This window comes from Myotis daubentonii, chromosome 6 (assembly GCF_963259705.1).
Source record: "Myotis daubentonii chromosome 6, mMyoDau2.1, whole genome shotgun sequence".
In the NCBI taxonomy this organism is placed as follows: domain Eukaryota; kingdom Metazoa; phylum Chordata; class Mammalia; order Chiroptera; family Vespertilionidae; genus Myotis; species Myotis daubentonii.
Window position 1 is genome coordinate 97,995,551 of NC_081845.1, and position 18,187 is coordinate 98,013,737.

At 57.1% G+C, this 18,187-nt stretch overlaps 3 protein-coding genes across 4 annotated transcripts; 2 read left to right on the forward strand and 1 right to left on the reverse strand.

Moving 5' to 3' along the window:
* Positions 1–1,354: 1,354 nt before the first annotated feature.
* IER3 (immediate early response 3) lies at positions 1,355–2,354 on the forward strand. Of its 2 annotated transcripts, XM_059702139.1 has the most exons (3): positions 1,355–1,629; positions 1,717–1,964; positions 2,026–2,354. In XM_059702139.1, the coding sequence occupies exons 1-2, from the start codon at positions 1,405–1,407 to the stop codon at positions 1,960–1,962; spliced, it is 471 nt and encodes a 156-aa protein (XP_059558122.1). In that variant the 5' UTR covers positions 1,355–1,404; the 3' UTR covers positions 1,963–1,964; positions 2,026–2,354. The 2 variants fall into 2 exon arrangements, with proteins under 2 accessions (XP_059558122.1, XP_059558121.1); XM_059702138.1 differs by having other exon boundaries at positions 1,717–2,354.
* A 202-nt stretch (positions 2,355–2,556) lies between these two features.
* On the forward strand, positions 2,557–15,069 carry FLOT1 (flotillin 1). Its single transcript, XM_059702143.1, has 13 exons — positions 2,557–2,653; positions 2,860–2,915; positions 3,186–3,261; positions 3,332–3,422; positions 3,553–3,696; positions 3,795–3,914; positions 3,999–4,094; positions 4,303–4,455; positions 9,319–9,500; positions 9,691–9,736; positions 9,822–9,959; positions 10,362–10,526; positions 11,663–15,069. The coding sequence occupies exons 2-13, from the start codon at positions 2,873–2,875 to the stop codon at positions 11,690–11,692; spliced, it is 1,284 nt and encodes a 427-aa protein (XP_059558126.1). The 5' UTR covers positions 2,557–2,653; positions 2,860–2,872; the 3' UTR covers positions 11,693–15,069.
* On the reverse strand, positions 13,846–17,352 carry TUBB (tubulin beta class I). The gene is made up of 4 exons (XM_059702142.1): positions 17,136–17,352; positions 15,735–15,843; positions 15,361–15,471; positions 13,846–15,068 (listed from the first exon to the last, which is right to left on the reverse strand). The coding sequence occupies exons 1-4, from the start codon at positions 17,190–17,192 to the stop codon at positions 14,011–14,013; spliced, it is 1,335 nt and encodes a 444-aa protein (XP_059558125.1). The 5' UTR covers positions 17,193–17,352; the 3' UTR covers positions 13,846–14,010.
* Between the last annotated feature and the right edge of the window lie 835 nt (positions 17,353–18,187).

An 18,187-nucleotide genomic window follows, 5' to 3' on the forward strand; every position in this document is an offset into this window, starting at 1 on the left:
TTCACACGCACAGCTCACACAGCATACGCACAGCTCACACTCACAGCTCACATGCACAGCTCACAGCACAGCTCACACTCACAGCATACGCACAGCTCACACTCACAGCTCACACTCACAGCTCACACATAGCACACGCACAGCTCACACTCACAGCTCACATGCACAGCTCACATGCACAGCTCACACGCATAGCTCACACTCACAGCTCACACGCACAGCATACGCACAGCTCACATGCACAGCTCACACACACACACAGCTCACATACGCACAGCTCATATAAGCACAGCTCATACTCACACTCAGCATATGCACAGCTCACACACACACAGCTCACACATGCACACTCACAGCTCACACTCACAGCATACGCACAGCTCACATATGCACAACTCACACGCACAGCATACGCACAGCTCACACATGCACAGCTGACACACACAGCTCACACACGCATAGCTCACACTCACAGCACACACACAAACATGGACAGCTCACACACAGCATATACACAGCTCACACTCATACAGCATATGCACAGCTCACACGCACAGCTCACACAGCTCACACTCATACTCACAGCATACGCACAGCTCACATATGCACAGCTCACACTCATAGCATATGCACAGCTCACAGGCATAGCATACACACAACTCACACTCACAGCTCACACAGCATATGCACAGCTCACACATGCACAGTTCACACTCACAGCATATGCACAGCCCACACAGCTCACACTCACGGCTCACTCACAGCTCACACAGCTCACACTCACAGCTCACACAGCTCACACTCACAGCTCACACAGCTCACATTCACAGCTCACACTCACAGCTCTCACAGCTCACACTCACAGCTCACACTCACAGCTCACACAGCTCACATTCACAGCTCACACTCACAGCTCACACAGCTCACACAGCTCACACACACAGCTCACACTCACAGCTCACACAGCTCCCACAGCTCACACACACAGCTCACACTCACAGCTCACACAGCTCACATTCACAGCTCACACTCACAGCTCACACAGCTCACACACACAGCTCACACTCACAGCTCACACAGCTCACACTCACAGCTCCCACAACAGCGCAGCTATGCTTCACAGGCCAAGTCTCCACCCCCTCCCTTTGCTGAACTGTTGGAATTTCCAAGCCGGCCTTGAGGGGGGCGGAGTGAGGGGGGCGGAGTGAGGGGGGCGGAGTGAGGGGGGCGGAGTGAGGGGGGCGGAGTGAGGGGGGCGGAGTGAGGGGGGCGGAGTGAGGGGGGCGGAGTGAGGGGGGCGGAGTGAGGGGGGCGGAGTGAGGGCCGCCCAGCCGGGCTGTACTTAACTCGCCCGGGAGGCTCCGGGCCCCACTCATCTTTCCCACCGCTCACCGCTCAGCTGCCATGTGTCGCTCCCGCTGCTCCCTCCCCGCCATGACCGTCCTGCGGGCCCCGACCCCGGCCCCCTCCGCCAGCCCGGGACCCCGGCGGGGCTCTGGGCCCGAGGTCTTCACCTTCGACCCTCTCCCGGAGCCGGCGGCGGCCCCCGCCTCGCGCCCCAGCGCCTCGCGCCCCAGCGCCTCCCGCGGGCACAGAAAGCGCAGCCGGAGGGTCCTCTACCCCCGAGTGGTGAGTGTCGCCCAAGTGGGGGCCGGGGGTGGCGGGCACGGCCGCCCTCGGGCCCGTCTGACCTGTTCCCTCGCCGTCTCCGCGCAGGTCCGGCGCCAGCTGCCCGCCGAGGACGCCAGCCCCGCCAGGAGGCTCCTCTTCCTCCTGCTCGCCGTCGTCTTCTGCCAGGTCCTGACGGCGGAAGAAGGGGTGCCGGCGCCCCCGAACGCGGAGGACGCCCCCGCGCCCGCCCCTGCGCCCCCCGCGCGCGAGCCCCGGAATGTGACGGCGGAGCCCGCGGACCGCGCTCTGGACCTCCGCGCCTTCCTCCCGCGCCCCCCGGCCGCCCTCTGACCGCCCGCCCGCCCGGCGGCCCTGGAAGCCGAGCGCGGACTCCGAGGCCCTCGCCCCGCGGGAGCCGCCCGACGGGACGCGCGCGGACACGCCGGCGGGTGGGAGGGCGCCAACTGTCTCCTGCTGCAGCTCCTATTTATATTTATTGTGTATTTATATGTCCCCCTGGCGACCGGGGTGTCTGTAATATTTATTTAACTTATGCGAGGGCGCGGGCCGTGCCCGCGGCTGCCCCTCCCGGCCCCTGGGCGCTGGGAAGCGGTGGGACCGGGCCGGGTCCAGGTGCCCCGTCTCCGGAGGCGGCCCCGGGCTGGCTGCGGGCGGGGCGGGGCGGCGGGCGGGCCGGGCAGCGGTATGTTCTGTGAACACAAATAAACCGGTGATTGATGCGGCATCCGAGTGAGTCTCTGACAGCGGCGAGGCCCCTCCGGGCGCAGGGACCCCGGGACCCGGGCGCCCACGGCCGCGGCTCAGCCTGCGGCTCCCGGCCGCCGCGGGCACCCCAGTGACGGGGCCGCGTCACGCGCCGGGCGGGGCGGGGTCTGCCGGGCAGCGGGGCGGGGGCGGGCGGGGCGGGAGCGGGGGCTGCCGGGAACGGGGCGGGCGGGGCGGGGCTGCGGCGGCCCCAGGGTGCAGGCGCGGGGTGCGCTTGCAGGAAGGTGGTGCGCGGCGGCCGTGGCTCGGCTCCCAGGTCCGGGGGGCGGGCGGGGGTCCGGGGGACGGCGGGGGTCGGGTCCCGGAGAACCGCGGTCGCCGCGGGCGGGCGTCGCCGGAGTCTGCGGGTTTCCCGGGGCAGGGGAGGGGGAGCCTCAGCCGGCCCGGGTGCGAGGGGACTGGGCGGTGGTGGTGGGAAACAGCCGCTCCCGCCTCCGCGACGCCTTCTCTGCTCCTCGCTAGCTCCCTCGGAGCCATGTTCTTCACCTGCGGCCCCAACGAGGCCATGGTGGTCTCCGGTAAGCGCCGCGCCCCTCGGCCCGCGCCCCAGCCCCGGGAGCCTGGCTCCGCCCTTCCCTCCCGCCAGGGCCCAGGCGCCCAGGCTCCGGCCCGCCCACCCCCACCCCCTCCTCCCCTACCCCCCCAGCTCCCTAGTCCCCGCATCCCCGCGCGACGCCCGCCCCAGCCCCCCACCCCCACCCCTCGCTCCCATCCCCTACCCCCCCCAGCTCCCTAGTCCCCGCATTCCCGCATCCCAGCGCGACGCCCGCCCCTGCCCCCCCTTGCAGGTTTCTGCCGGAGCCCCCCGGTCATGGTGGCCGGCGGCCGCGTCTTCGTGCTGCCCTGCATCCAGCAGATCCAGAGGTGGGTAAGGGGAGCCCGAGGGCCGTCTCCTCTCCTCCTTTTCTCACTGCCCCCTTCTCTTTCCCTCTAGGATCTCTCTCAACACATTGACCCTCAATGTCAAGAGTGAGAAGGTTTACACGCGCCATGGGGTCCCCATCTCCGTCACCGGCATCGCCCAGGTGCGGCTTTCAGAGCTTTCCCAGGGTCCACGCCCCCACCCCCTCTGTAGTCGCGGCTTCTCCAAGCCCTTGGCTCATCCTCTCTGCTCCAGACCAGCACCTCACCCTCCCACCCCTCCTCTGCCTGCAGGTGAAAATCCAGGGGCAGAACAAAGAGATGCTGGCGGCTGCCTGCCAGATGTTCCTGGGGAAGACGGAGGCTGAGATCGCCCACATCGCCCTGGAGACGCTGGAGGGCCACCAGAGGGCCATCATGGCCCACATGACTGTGGAGGTGGGCCTGCTGGCAGGGGGCCCGGCTGAGCCAGCTGTGGGAGCCAGAGCCAGAGGACCCAGAGCTTAAGTTCCTCCTCCCACCCTCCTTCGTCCTAGGAAATCTATAAGGACCGGCAGAAGTTCTCGGAGCAGGTTTTCAAAGTGGCCTCCTCAGACCTGGTGAACATGGGCATCAGTGTGGTCAGCTACACCCTGAAGGACATTCATGACGACCAGGTAAACCCGCACAGGTGGCCCCCTCTGCCCCCGCTCCTTTCTTGCACCCTCTTCAGGACTCCAGTTTCTGCGTCTCTCCCACAGGACTACTTGCACTCCTTGGGGAAGGCTCGGACCGCTCAAGTCCAAAAAGATGCTCGGATTGGAGAAGCGGAGGCCAAGCGAGATGCTGGGATCCGGGTGAGAGAGAAATGGGCGGTGGCCTGCGGTCCCCATGGCGCTTGAGCACTTGGGGGGAGTGCACAACGGGGGCTGATGGAACTGGGCTGGAGAGGAGATAGATGAGGCCAGGGCTGGGGCCGAGGCAGGGGAGCTGGTGGGAAGCAGGCCCTCGCCCCGGGGCCTGCCCATCCTGCCCTGACGCCTCACCTGGGCTCTGTATGGACAGGAGGCCAAAGCCAAGCAGGAGAAGGTGTCTGCTCAGTACCTGAGTGAGATCGAGATGGCCAAGGCCCAGCGGGACTATGAGCTGAAGAAAGCCACCTATGACATCGAGGTCAACACGCGCCGCGCGCAGGCCGACCTGGCCTACCAGCTCCAGGTCAGAGCCCCGGCAGGCGGCCGGCCACCCCCTTCTCTCCGGCTCCCCCTCTCATGTTCCGACTCCGGTCCCCATATCTCGCTCCCTGTTTCTGACCCAACTCTTCCATATGAGGGAAATTTAAAAGACCTACACGTTTCAGCTAAAAAGCAAAGAACAGGTCAAGAGGTACATGGTCTGCAGGGCTGGTCATGTGTGTGGAGCAGGTTGTGCCCTGTGTAATGGCACCCGGATGGGGGTGAGCCAGAGCTGAGGTCCGCCCACACCCCTCACCAGCCCGTGCGCTCTGCACCCCCAGAGGAAGAGGCGCCGTTTCATTTGCACAGGGCAGCCCTGGTGAGCAAAGGGTGTGAGGAAGGAAACCCGGAAGTGGGGCTGTGACCCCTGCCGAGGGAGGCCGGCAGCCCTGGGCATTGCGGGCAGGTGCAGTCAGTCCCCGTGTGCGGATTCTGCACTGAGCAGTGCCTGCTCGCAAAGTGTACTGAAACTCCACAGTCAGCCTTCGCGGCGCCTTTGCGTCTGCCTGCAGACGTGCAGAGAGGCAGCCACCCGAGGGCCTGGCGCACAGCTCCCAGTTGAGGTTGAGCAAGACGTTCTGCTTCTTGAAACGCTCATGCTGTAAGCAGTGTTGTCTCCATAGAGTGTTTACTGCACAGCATGCTCACCGCCACATTCCTCACCTGGTGTTCTCCGTTGGTGATTTCACCGCGGAAAGGGCCGAGCATCGTGCTGAGTGCTGTCCGGCTCTCCCAGGCGCGGGGTGGTGGTGCTGCATGTGCATCTCCTCCTTCGTTCAGGCGCTCTGGTGTTGGCTGGAAGCTCGTTGGTAATGAACCAACATTTATTACACAGGATGGATTTAAACCAGGGTAGGGAGCCTTTTCTCTGCCGAAGGCCGTTCGGATATTTATACATCATTCACGGGCCATACAAAATTATCAACCTAAAAACTAGCCTGCTGTCTTTGGCCAAATGTTTATTTTTTTGGGTTAATACCCCAGGATATTTTCCCATTGATATATATATATATATATATATATATATTTTTTTTTTTTTTTTTTTTTTTTAGAGCAAGTACAAGGGAGGCGGGGGGAGAGAGAGAAACATCGATGTGAGAGAGCCACATCAATTGGTCCCTCCCACACTCACCCCCACCAGGGCTGGGGCCGGGAACCTGCAACACAGGTACATGCCCTTGGTCAGGAATCGAACCCACGACCCTTTGGTTCGCAGGCCAGTGCTCTGACCACTGGGAAACTCCAGCCAGGGCAATGGTCAATCATTTAATAACTCACCCCAATGCGCTGGCAGGGCCAGGATGTTCCCGGCCCTGCTTTAAACAAACACATAAAACAAGGTTCTACATTGGCCTGTTGGTAAAAATGTTGTGGCCAGAGGCTCATGCCACCTAACCACACATTTTCCCTGGGAACAAAATAAGTATTTTGTTCTACTTTATACAGCAGAACTACCGTGAAGAACGAGAGGCCACTGAACTTTGAGTAGCCTTTACACAAAGGATAGTAAAATTAGGAAGTTTGTTTTTGCCAAGCGTTGGTACAGGCTAAAAGCATAATAAGTGCAAAACATCTTCGGTTGCGGGGATAAGTCCCTGGCTTGTGCGTTGCTACTTGAAGTGTGGTCTGCCTACCAGCAGCAGCAGCAGCCCTGGAGTGTTTGTTAGAAATACAAAGTCTCAGGCTCCAGCCCAGACAGAATCATAGTCTGCATTTTAACAAAAATCCCTAGGTTGCCTCATGCATGCGTTGAAGTGTGAGAAGCAGTAACATAAAGGAAACCACTAGCATGGGTAGGACTATGGATAAGGTCCCTAATCTAAACATGGCTTTTTGTCCGCAGATCGACGGCTTGGGCTGGTTTGGGCTCTGTTTAACTTTAGTGAGTTCCTCATTTTGTGCCAGGCTTTGTGCTAAGAAATCCTGAAATAATGATTCAGTCAACAAATACCTATGAAGTGCCTACTATGTGCCAGACATTGTTTTAGAGGCGAGGATAAACGTGTGAGTGAGACAGAAGAGACTCCTGCTCTCAGAGAGCGTACAGAGCAAGCCAGCGCGCGGCAGGCTTTGGCAGCGGCGGGGTTACCACATGAGGTCGGGTGCTCAGAGAAGAGTGCTGTAAGCAAATGATATTTGAAATAAAACCTGAAGATGCGAAAGAACCAGCAATGTAGAGAGTTGTGGGCCAAGAGTATTCTAAACCTGTGATGCTCACACAGAGCCTTTGTGCTGATGGAAATGGTCTGCATTTTGCTGTGATGCTGAGCACTTGAAATGCGGTGGGTGAAATTGTGACTGAGGAACTGCATTTTACATTTTAGTGACTATTAATTTAAATTTAAATAGCCGTATGTGGCTAGTGGCCAGGCAGGGGACCAGCAGGTGGAAAGGCCCTGAGGTAGGAAAGAACTGGGCATGTCCCAGGAGCAGAAAGGGGGTTTCTGATTGGTGTGGCTAGTGTGCTGAGGGAGAGGGGCCCAGGCTAGGTCACGAGGGCTCAGGGAGCCATGATGGACACTTAGAAGAGACTCAAAGCACCAGAGAGGTGCTGTGGTTCAGTTTGTGTTTGTATAAGGATCGGACCGGCTGCCGCGTGGAGAATCGATGGTCAGAAGAAAGGCAGTAGGGAGACAAGTTGGAAGCCTTTTCAAAGATGATGGATTGAATAAATGCAGCTAAAACCTCATTACAACCACATAGAGTGATTTTGAGAGAGAAGAAAGGGAGGAATGGCCACCATAGCATCACTTTGGAAGCTGGAAAGCATGGTAGTTAACTGAGCAGGGCTGACAGGTGCCGTGTCGGAGGCTCAGGAGCCGGTGCAGCCATGGCCTGACGACTGTCACAATCAGTAAAAACAGGTGAAGAGCCACTTCTCCGACTCCCTTGCTGACTCCCTGCCTGTGGGTCCCTTTCCTGGCCTCTCTGCCCAGCAGACATCTGGAGGGTTGTCTGGTGAGAGCAGACCAGAGGACGTGGCGTGGGGCAGCCAGACACAGGCGAGGCCTGGCCGTGGCAGCAGGGCATGAACGGACTATGCACCTGTCGCATGCCCCATGCTGGCGCTTCTGGCCCCGGGCCCCTCGGCTCCCAGAGCTCCGTCTTCCAAAGAACAGATGAGAAGAGCGCCCTGGGAACATGACCGCCCCAAGGGAGAGACTTGAAGATCCTGGAGCCGAGGTTGCCCAGCTGGTGGCCTGCCCAGGCCGCCCAGAGTGAAGCTCTCAGTCCACAGGCCCCACACACAGCCCGGAGCTCCTTCCAGTGCGGTCAGCCTCTGGCCTGTGAGCAGGCAGCCAAGGGCACCTGTCTGAGAGGGAGACAGCAAGGCCAAGTGGAGGCGACGGCTCTGCAGGGAAAAGAAAGCTTTTGAAAAAATAAATGTGCCCAGTGAGATAAAAGAAGGATCCACATCTAGGAAGTCAGGAGATAGAACAGAAAACAAGAAACAACTCTTAGAAATTAATAAACCCCAGTAAATTCAATAAAGGGGGGCAGTAATAAAATGGCATAAATTTCCAAGTCACTTTGGAAGAGAAATTCTAATAAAACTCCCCAGAAAAATAGAAAGAACAGATGGGTGGAGGAGCGGCCAGGCCAGCAGCTCCAACAGACAAAGAAAGGGGGAGGGAATAACCAAGTGAAAAATTTGCAAAATGTTTATCTGTTTTGAAGGGTGTGAGTTTCTAAATTGAAACAACCCACCAAGTGCCCAACACAATTAATGAGAAACATCTATATTGAAACACATCACTACAATTTCAGATCCATGAGAACAAGAAAAGATCCAGAAGCTTCCAGAGACCTTTTCTCAAAGGGTCAGGCATCAAAATGACTAGATTTCTTAAGAAGTTAGAAGGCCATAGAGCAATGCCTTCAAAATTCTGATGAGAATGATTCCAACATAGTAACTACTCAACCTCACTAATTCAAATAGAAGGGCGGAGTAAGTCTGAGAAGGCGGGCCTAGAACACCTACCGCCCACAGACTCGTCCAAGGAAGCGGCTGGGGGTGGAGTCCTCCAGAAGGTGGCCTTATGCTGCCCGGGAGCAGCAAGTCCAGTTTGGAAAAGGCTTGACATTTTCAGGTGGGGCCAGTCCAGGCAGGGACACCCCAGCCATGATGGTGATGGCGGGGCTGGAGCAGCGGGACGGGATCCAGCAAGGGCGCTCTGCTCCCTGGATGCCAGGAGGAAGAGCTGAAACCTGCCTAAGAGGCATCTGTATGCAGGTTTCTGCACGTGCTTGCGAGTGCCCCTGGAAGGGTACACAGGACGCTGGGCACTGGTGGCTTTCAGGAGGGAACCAGGTCGTTTGCAGAAATATTGGAAGCCTGACTTCTCACCGTGTGTTTTTCTCTCTTGACTTTGTACCAGATGCAAAAATAAAAGTGAAAAGGCACCCATGCACAGCCCCTGGAAGGGAAGCAGGACCTGTTGCAGGAGTGGGCGCAGTGGGTGGCTTGCACTAAGGTGGAGAGAGGGAGAGGGGTGGAGAGAGCCAGACGGGGTTGCCCTCATGCCAACAGGTGCTCACACTAGAGGGAGAGATGGTAGGAAACGAGTCCGTGGGAGCTCCTGGAGGGACTGCGGCCGGCCTGCCTGCCTGCGGAGGCCACTGGTCCCCGCCCTGTCCAGCTCGGACAGGCTGCCTGGGAGTCCTGGTCCTGGGTGCGGGCTGAGGGGGATCGGGCCGTGCGTGCGTGGGTCTGTATAAGAAACGGACTCCACGGGGCCGGCGGAACTGTCCTGGGACCACTCCACCTACCCCACCCGGAGCCCTGCCCCGGCCTCCCTGGTCCTGGGCACTTACCTTTCGCCCTGACGCCGAGCATCCTTCCCAGGTGGCCAAAACCAAGCAGCAGATCGAGGAGCAGCGGGTGCAGGTGCAGGTGGTGGAGCGGGCCCAGCAGGTGGCAGTGCAGGAGCAGGAGATTGCCCGCCGGGAGAAGGAGCTGGAGGCCCGCGTGCGGAAGCCGGCGGAAGCCGAGCGCTACCGGCTGGAGCGCCTCGCGGAGGCTGAGAAGTAAACGCCCTCCCGCCCCTCCTGCCCCTCCCGCTCCTTCCCACCCGGCGCCCCCAGATAGAGAGCCGAGAGCCGAGGTCTTCACCACCTGGACTCCTCCTGTGGCGCTCAGGTGGTAGGAGCCTCCACCCCGCTCGGGCCTTCCCCCGGCAGCCAGGGCCTCAGCTCCTCTGCACCCCTGTTTGCCCAGGTCCCAGCAGATCATGCAGGCGGAGGCCGAAGCAGAGTCTGTGAGGGTGAGTTTGGAGGTGTGGCTGCGGAGCTGGGGTTTCTCACCCTCACCTGCTCCCTTCACATCACAGTGTCCTGTGCCCTGCCCAGATGCGGGGGGAGGCCGAGGCCTTCGCCATTGGGGCCCGGGCCCGGGCTGAGGCCGAACAGATGGCCAAGAAGGCAGAAGCGTTCCAGCTGTACCAGGAGGCTGCTCAGCTGGACATGCTGCTGGAGAAGCTCCCCCAGGTCAGGCATGTGCCAGGGGTCACCAGAGCCAGGCTAGGGGACCATGAGTTAGGGAGGGGAGTTATAAGCCAATGACCAAAGTGAAAAAGGATGATCTGTAAGACGGGATCTTAAAAAGCCCAGGGTAGCCCTGGCCAGTGTGGCTCAGTGGCAAGAGCATGCACCCAAGGGTCGTGGGTTCAATTCCCAGTCAAGAGCAGGTACCTGGGTTGCAGGTTTGACCCCTGGCTATCAGGACACGTGTGGGAGCCATCGATCGAGATGTTTCTCTCTCCCGCTCCCTTTCACTCTCTAAAAATCAATGGAAAAATGTCCTCGGATGAGAGTTCACAAAACCCCAGGGAAAAGCCTTTTAGGAGGGTGTGGTCGGGCCACAGCCCCGAGTGGGCGTCTCACCCGCAGGTGGCAGAGGAGATCAGTGGTCCCTTGACCTCGACCAAAAAGATCACACTGGTGTCGAGTGGCAGTGGGGCCGTGGGAGCGGCCAAAGTGACGGGGGAAGTACTGGACATCCTGAGCCGCCTGCCGGAGAGCGTGGAGAGACTCACCGGCGTCAGCATCTCCCAGGTGAGCTCCGGCCCTGACGCGCGCCCTGCACGTGGACATGTATCAGTTGCTCTCTTTGTGCCAGTGCCCAGCTTCGACATAAATATTTTTTATGAAAATGTTTTAATGGAACTACCCCTGAGGTACGTAGTGTTTTACAAAGTAGAGAAACAACGCCAACGTGTTAGTGACTTAGCCCACATCGTGCAGCTGGGAAGCCAGCTTCCCACCCAGCCCCTGTCCAGCACCGGGAACTGGGAGTCTGTTGGCAGTTAATTCCAAGGCATATCACTACTTTTCTTGGCCTGTTGACTCACTTGGAGGTTATGGTAGAGGTCAGAGAGCGGCTCTGAAACCTGCTGGGGTGCAAATCCTAGTGCATGCCGTGATCGGAGACGTTCTCAACTTCTGTACATGTCTCCTCAGTTTAATAATACAACTGCCTGTTGAATTGTTACAGGGATTAAATGTGTAATAGACAGTCCTCGGGTTACGTCGGACTCGGCGTACGTCATTTCATGGTTATGTCGCCATCTCCCATTTATTTATAAAAAAAAAAGTTCCAACATTTTGACGTATGTACATATGTGCTTTATGTTTCTTATTATTTACCACAAGTAAAGGTCAGGAATTGTTATCTTCTAAATTTTTTTTTACTGTTTCATTCATTACTGCTGTGTGTGTGCTCCATGTGAGTGAGGTAGGTGCTTACGTAGGTGGGTTCCGTAGGAACGGCTCTCCGGTGTAACCCGAGGACCTGCTGTATTTGCAAAGTGTTCAGAACACTGCCTGGTACGTAGGTACCATATAAGAGTGTGTGAAACAGATAAGTTCATGTATAAGTAAAAGCATCGGACCACTTCCGGGGGTGCCTTGGAGCCTCCTTGAGGCCCGCAGTGGAGGGTTGGGTCTTCAAGCCACGCTCTGGCCCCTCCCACACCCGTTCAGTAAGTCACTGCGGGGCGAGGGGGTGAGGGAGGCTGCCGGAAAGCTAGCAGACCCCTCACTGTGCCGTCTGCCTGGAACTCATGCAAATGATATTGGATGTAAACTGTAATTGGGGAAAAAGAAAAAACTAGAAAAATTCTGGGTGTGCATTCATCCAAATGGAGCGTGAGGGAAGTTCCCGTGTCACCCACTGTCGTCTTTTTTACCAGGTGAACCACAAGCCTTTGCGAACTGCCTGAGCCCTCAACCTTTGCCGATGCCTAGTCTCATGTTCGAGCTGCCTGAACGATCCCCATGCTGCATGCATGTCAGCTGGCCTCCCAGAGCACGTCTTTGGGCAGTGGATTCCGCTGCTCATTTCTCCTTGCCAAATAGCCGTGCCTTGCCCCTTGCCCGGGCCCACACCACCGAGACTGCCAGTCCCCCAGGGTTCCATGCCAGCTGTCTGATCATCCCACTCCACCCAGCTTGTTTAGTTTCCTAATTAAACTACACTGAGCCTGTGGCCCAAAATTGTTTTCTGATCAAGACTGAGGGATAGCTGCAGGTTCTCAACTCTCTGGATAAATTGCTGTTAAGCCTTGACACTTGTGAACAATGAAGGTAAAACAGAGCTCACTTGAAGTGAATGTTAGGACACAGCTTGCTTCCCTCCACTAGGCTGTTTAGAATGGGAGAGTTACTTGTACACTGAGGGGTTGTGGAATTAACTCCCCCCAAAAATCTTGGTTTAGTCCAGTGGTCGACAAACCACGGCTCTCGAGCCACATGCGGCTCTTTGGCCCGTTGAGTGTGGCTCTTCCACCAAACACCACGTGCGGGCGCGCACATACAGTGCGACTGAAACTTCATGGCCCATGCACAGAAGTCGGTTTGGGGCCTGGGCGGGTCTATTTTGAAGAAGTATTGTTGATATTTGGCTCTGTTGACTAATGAGTTTGCCGACCACTGTTCTAACTCATTCATGCTTCTGGAGCAGCTGAGACTGCTGGGATCCAACCTGGTTTGGGTTCAGTCCATTTCAATTCCTACATGCTGCCCGAGTTTGTGCGCTTATGCCCGCTCTAGTTAAGACTGCTGGGGGGGGGGGGGGGGGGTACCAGGGATGAAGACCTGAGGGTCAATGAAGGATTTTCTCACCCATTCGGGGAGAACAGAATACATGTGTAAGTGAACCGGTCAGCTACATGAGCACAAGTCTTGCAAATATTTTTTCAATTCCCATGTATTTTTGGCTTTGGGGGCAATGTTATTTTTTTCAATATGAAAAAATAGTTCAACGCAACAAATTTTAACTGTGGATAGGACAAAACCAAAGGTGGGGGAGGGGGTGGGCAATAACAGATGTTACCAAAAGACAAAGGGTGTCCTGTCCCCTCTCCTCGGAATGACTCCAACATCTAGGCAACAGTGTGTACCTTTCATACACGGACCGATACTCCTCTTTGGGTAAGAAACGGTGACGGGGAGGACCTTTCAGGAGGCTTAGGGACCAAGGGGTCCTGGTTCTCCCTGGAACCCCATCTCCATGCAGAGGAAGGGATTCGATGTGAGGTGGAGGTGAAGTGGAAAGGGAAGGATCCTACTGGATGGAGTGCGGCAGACCCTGCAAAGGAAACAGCTCGCGACTGAAAATGGAGACCCTACTGTTAATGCCTCCCCCGAAGCTGAAGGTGGAGCAGGAACACGTACCTGGAAACTGGGACTCGAACAACCTGAATCCCATTCTCCAAAACGGGGTGAACGCTACCCACTCTTCATAGGAACCTCATCGGGCTGGTTAGCGTGGTTTTCCCCCGTGGCTGCCTGCGGGCTTGGGGGGGCGTTTTCAGTGCAGGCCTAAGAGGGACCGGGATGACATCCAGCTTTCTTGGATAATTATGCTGAAAACAGGAAAACAGCAACTGGGCCCTGGCTGGTGCGGCTTGGTTGGTGGGGCATCATCCCATGCATGGAAGGGTTGCTGGTTTGGTTTGAGGTCAAGGGCACAAGCTCAATCCCTGAGAGGGGGGATGCAGGAGTCCGCTGATCCATGTTATGTCCTCACATCAATGTTTCTCACTTTCTTTAAAAAAACCATTTTAAAAATCTATATATATAAAAGCATAAGCCACTGTTACAACAGGTCAACCGAACGCTATTGACGCACACTGACCACCGGCTGGCAGATGCTGCTGCCCCGATGGTCGGTGCAGTCCCACAGCCACCCTCCCACGGTCCCTTCCCCCACCCTCACACCCCCACCTGCCAGGCCTAGGGACCCCTCCTGTGTATATATATATAAATAAAAAAAATTTAACTGGATAGGAGGAAATAGGCACCAGAAGGAAATAAAAGTTACCCAGTAGAGTGCCAGAAATATAGATTTCCCGGTGTGGAACGAGAGGAGACATTCAAGAAACAATGAATATTTATTGAGCCCTATTATGTGCCAGGCATTGTTCTAGAACACCCCTAAAAGAAAAAAAAAAGGCAGAAATGCAAATTCTGAGGGAGACGAAAGGGACAGCTGGGGAGAAAGGCTGAGGGAGCGGAGAAGCGGAGTGCAGGCGCGGCCTCAGGCCTCCTCTTCGGCCTCCTCACCAAAATCCTCCTCCTCCTCGGCCGTGGCGTCCTGGTACTGCTGGTACTCGGACACCAGGTCGTTCATGTTGCTCTCGGCCTCGGTGAACTCCATCTCGTCCATGCCCTCGCCCGTGTACCAGTGCAGGAAGGCCTTGCGCCGGAACATGGCCGTGAACTGCTCCGAGATGCGCTTGAACAGCTCCTGGATGGCCGTGCTGTTGCCGATGAAGGTGACCGCCATCTTCAGGCCCCGGGGTGGGATGTCACAGACGGCCGTCTTCACGTTGTTGGGGATCCACTCCACGAAGTAGCTGCTGTTCTTGTTCTGCACATTGAGCATCTGCTCGTCCACCTCCTTCATGGACATGCGGCCCCGGAACACGGCGGCCACGGTGAGGTAGCGGCCGTGGCGGGGGTCGCAGGCAGCCATCATGTTCTTGGCATCAAATACCTGCTGGGTGAGTTCAGGTACAGTGAGGGCGCGGTACTGCTGGCTGCCCCGGCTGGTGAGGGGGGCGAAGCCGGGCATGAAGAAGTGCAGGCGGGGGAAGGGCACCATGTTGACGGCCAGCTTGCGCAGGTCGGCGTTGAGCTGGCCGGGGAAGCGCAGGCAGGTGGTGACCCCGCTCATGGTGGCCGAGACCAGGTGGTTCAGGTCCCCGTAGGTGGGCGTGGTCAGCTTGAGGGTGCGGAAGCAGATGTCGTAGAGGGCCTCGTTGTCGATGCAGTAGGTCTCGTCCGTGTTCTCCACCAGCTGGTGGACCGAGAGGGTGGCGTTGTAGGGCTCCACCACCGTGTCCGACACCTTGGGCGAGGGCACCACGCTGAAGGTGTTCATGATGCGGTCGGGGTACTCCTCCCGGATCTTGCTGATGAGCAGCGTGCCCATCCCAGAGCCTGTGCCCCCGCCCAGCGAGTGGGTCAGCTGGAAGCCCTGCAGGCAGTCGCAGCTCTCAGCCTCCTTCCGCACCACATCCAGGACCGAGTCGACCAGCTCAGCCCCCTCTGTATAGTGGCCCTTGGCCCAGTTGTTCCCGGCCCCAGACTGACCTGGAATGGGGCCAGGAGGCAAGCTTGATTAGTAAAGTGTAGTACATGCACATCACATCTTCACCTCGCACCTCTTGGGATAATGCCTCTGGGACTATTTTTTGTCCCTCACCTGTGATATAAGTCCCTAATAGTTTACCAAGTGCGGCAGCCACCCCCCACCCTCCATTAGCTCTCAGAACATGGCCCTAGAAAAGCTCTCCAGCACAATAATCATTTCCTAACTCTTCCTGCCCTCTTGCACCCAAATAAATGGAATATGATGCCATCTGCATGTATCTGTTTAACTTACCAAAAACAAAGTTGTCTGGTCTGAAGATCTGGCCAAAAGGACCAGAGCGAACAGAGTCCATGGTACCCGGTTCTAGATCCACCAAGATAGCACGAGGGACATATTTCCCACCTTCAGGGAAGAAAAGTAGAGGAATGAACATTGGCAAAAGGTAAATAAATTGGGGCTGGATGACAGCCAGGGACCCAAACGTGTGACTCCAGGGGCTGCTAAGTGACAGTGGAGCTAGTCTTTGATCCCCATGGTGAGAAATTAGAGGAAGGTTTACAAAGGAAAAGGATAGATTCATTCAAAGGAGTTAAGGGTTCCCTAGGAATGGAAAGAGACGCCAGGAGGAGGAGATGGCGCCTGATCTTCCCGGCTCCTCCCCTCACCTGTGGCTTCATTGTAATACACGGAGATGCGGTCCAGCTGCAGGTCGCTGTCCCCATGGTAGGTGCCGGTGGGGTCGATGCCATGTTCATCACTGATCACCTCCCAGAACTGTCAGGAAAGAACGGTGAACCCTCAATTATGCCCCTGCTCCCACCACTTTAATTCCAAACACACTGTGCAGGCATCCCCTCCATCTGCCTGCGCGCCCCTCCCTCTGACACCTCCACCCTCGGGAAAGCCGCCTTGCGATGTGAAATGATGTCCAGCTGGGGGGACCGGCGATCGCAGACACAGATGGGGTGGACGCAGGTGGCTAACCTAACTAGGTAAGCTCACCCCTCGCCCCCACGCAGGGCATGCAAGCCGCGCACAGAGGGCCAGAGAAACCAGCTGCCGCAGTGACCGACCCCCGCCCTCCGCCCGGAGGTAGCGAACGCCAAGCTGCTGACAAAGGGAGGCGTCGCGCGTGGGCGGGGCCGAGGCGCGAATTCAGCGCGAGGGGCGGGGCCTGCCTGAGCTAGCGCGCCCCCTGGCGGCCCGCGGGGCACAGCGCCCGCCCCTGAGCCCAGCCCTTTTGCTACAATGTAGCGGCCGATAGCGGCCGCACTTTCTCCCCCGCTACACTGTAGCCGCGCGCAAAAGGAAAGAAAGAAATACCCCCTTGGCCTCGGAATTGTATCCCTTGGCCAACTTCCCCTCCTCTTGCTTTAAAGGAGGATTGTCTTGCTTTCTCCCACAATTTAGTCCTGCGGGGACCCTTTAAAGAAAAGGAAGCCCTCCTTTTCACCTTATCTGTTCAAGCCCTAAAAGGGTCTCTAAGCGGAAATAAAGGAAGCAAAATGAATCCAGCTCATATTAGTCTTCCATCCACGAAAAACTACGGGCCTGCCCCGCGGGAATCATAGGGGTGCGCCGAGACCCCTGGTCTTTCGTGGAGGTAACGCGTCCCCAGCTTGGGAACCGGGGTCTGCAGGTGTCCCCCCATCCTGGCCCCTTTCACCTCGGGCTTGGCCTGCGAAACCCCGCCAAGGGGGATGCACATGGAGGAACCTCGCCTCGCTTTGTCTCGGCCAGTTTCCGCATCTCCTTCCCTCCCCGACCCTCGGACCGTTAGGACATTCCCTTTAGGTAAAACCTTACAGAACCTCGGTCTTCCAGTCCCCCAAACCTCAAGGGTGCATTTGATAGCTCCCCCAAAATGATTCTGCCAAAAAAAAAAAAATCCCCATTTTCCAAAAGCAAATTCTACTGCAAATGTGTATTATACATATAAAATTTCCTTTTGGCAAAGGTTGGCTAAGGCTGGAGACGGCAAACAGCCCACAACCATTCTGCATAGTTTATCTGGATTCTTTTCTTCCCAAAAAGAAATAGAGTTAAAAGAGGTTTTAAATCCTTACCTTGGCACCAATCTGGTTACCACACTGACCCGCCTGGATGTGCACGATTTCCCTCATGGTTCAAATTTAAAAATGTTGCCCGCTTCAAAAGTGTATGGGGCAAGAAAATCTCTAATCTTTTCTCCGCTGCTCAAGGCGGTGGGATGGGACGTGGCCGGAGGCTGGAGCAGCGAGTCCGCACGCCGCGGCTGGCAGGCTGCGAGAGGCAGAAAGGCGAGCGCGGGGCGCGGGCGAAGCAGCGAGGGCGGGGCGCGTCGCCGGCGGGGGCGGGAGCTGGCCGCGCCGCGCTCCCAGACAAAGCCTCCGCGAGGCGGGCCCTGATTAGTCGACGCCGGTCAGGCAGCCGCCGACCATTGGCCTCTGCTCGGGCGAACGAGCGCAGTCCTCTCTGGGAGTTGTAGTCCTCCATTGTTGTCCGCGCTGCAAAAAGGAAGGGGCGGATGGGTGGATACTGGTTTGGGGTGTTTGGGATTTGGGGCGTTTTATGAAAATGACCTTGCCAAGATGACTTTCCTCTAGGTCTGAGTTTTTTTTAATGCAAAAAGGGAGTCGTTTTCGGGGCTGCAGGAATTAGGAACCACAGGGTGCTGGCGTTGGAAGGTGGGGTGGCCACGCCCTGAAAGCTCCCCGCTGCGGTAGCTCTGGGGAAGACGGGGCTGCTGAGCTCAGCGAAAGCGGGAGCACCGGCCCTCGGCTCTGCTGTCTAACAACTGGCCCTTGGGTGACCCGAGACATGAACGCTAGGCCGCTGCTCCCCCAGATACCTCCAGCAGGAGGGGATTGCCTTCCTGCTATTTCCTCGGGAGTTTTCTAACGATAACATTTAGAAAGAGAAACAAAATTGCAGCAAGGGCTTTTACAGGATAGAGATGTAATTGTCTGGAGGGTATGTTCAAAGAATAAACGAATGGTTGAGAAAAGCTCATATCCGGATCTGGGAAGCCAGAAGTCTCCGTCCACGTAGGACATCTGGGCCTTAGAGCAGCGTTGGAGACTCCGTGGTTTTGTCAAACACAGAGCCATGGGGTGAGCTGCCTGCCAGAATTTCATTC

Bases quoted from the DNA above. Each gene is read 5' to 3' on its own strand.
- TUBB (XM_059702142.1), bottom strand. From the start codon at position 17,192: ATGAGGGAAATCGTGCACATCCAGGCGGGTCAGTGTGGTAACCAGATT. The intron at 15,844-17,135 runs GTAAGGATTTAA...CTTTCCTGACAG, and splicing joins GTAACCAGATTGGTGCCAAG to TTCTGGGAGGTGATCAGTGA. The intron at 15,069-15,360 runs GTAAGTTAAACA...GCCCCATTCCAG, and splicing joins ACCAGACAACTTTGTTTTTG to GTCAGTCTGGGGCCGGGAAC.
- FLOT1 (XM_059702143.1), top strand. From the start codon at position 2,873: ATGTTCTTCACCTGCGGCCCCAACGAGGCCATGGTGGTCTCCG. The intron at 3,423-3,552 runs GTGCGGCTTTCA...CTCTGCCTGCAG, and splicing joins CCGTCACCGGCATCGCCCAG to GTGAAAATCCAGGGGCAGAA. The intron at 3,915-3,998 runs GTAAACCCGCAC...TCTCTCCCACAG, and splicing joins AGGACATTCATGACGACCAG to GACTACTTGCACTCCTTGGG.
- IER3 (XM_059702138.1), top strand. From the start codon at position 1,405: ATGTGTCGCTCCCGCTGCTCCCTCCCCGCCATGACCGTCCTGCGGGCC. The intron at 1,630-1,716 runs GTGAGTGTCGCC...GTCTCCGCGCAG, and splicing joins GGGTCCTCTACCCCCGAGTG to GTCCGGCGCCAGCTGCCCGC.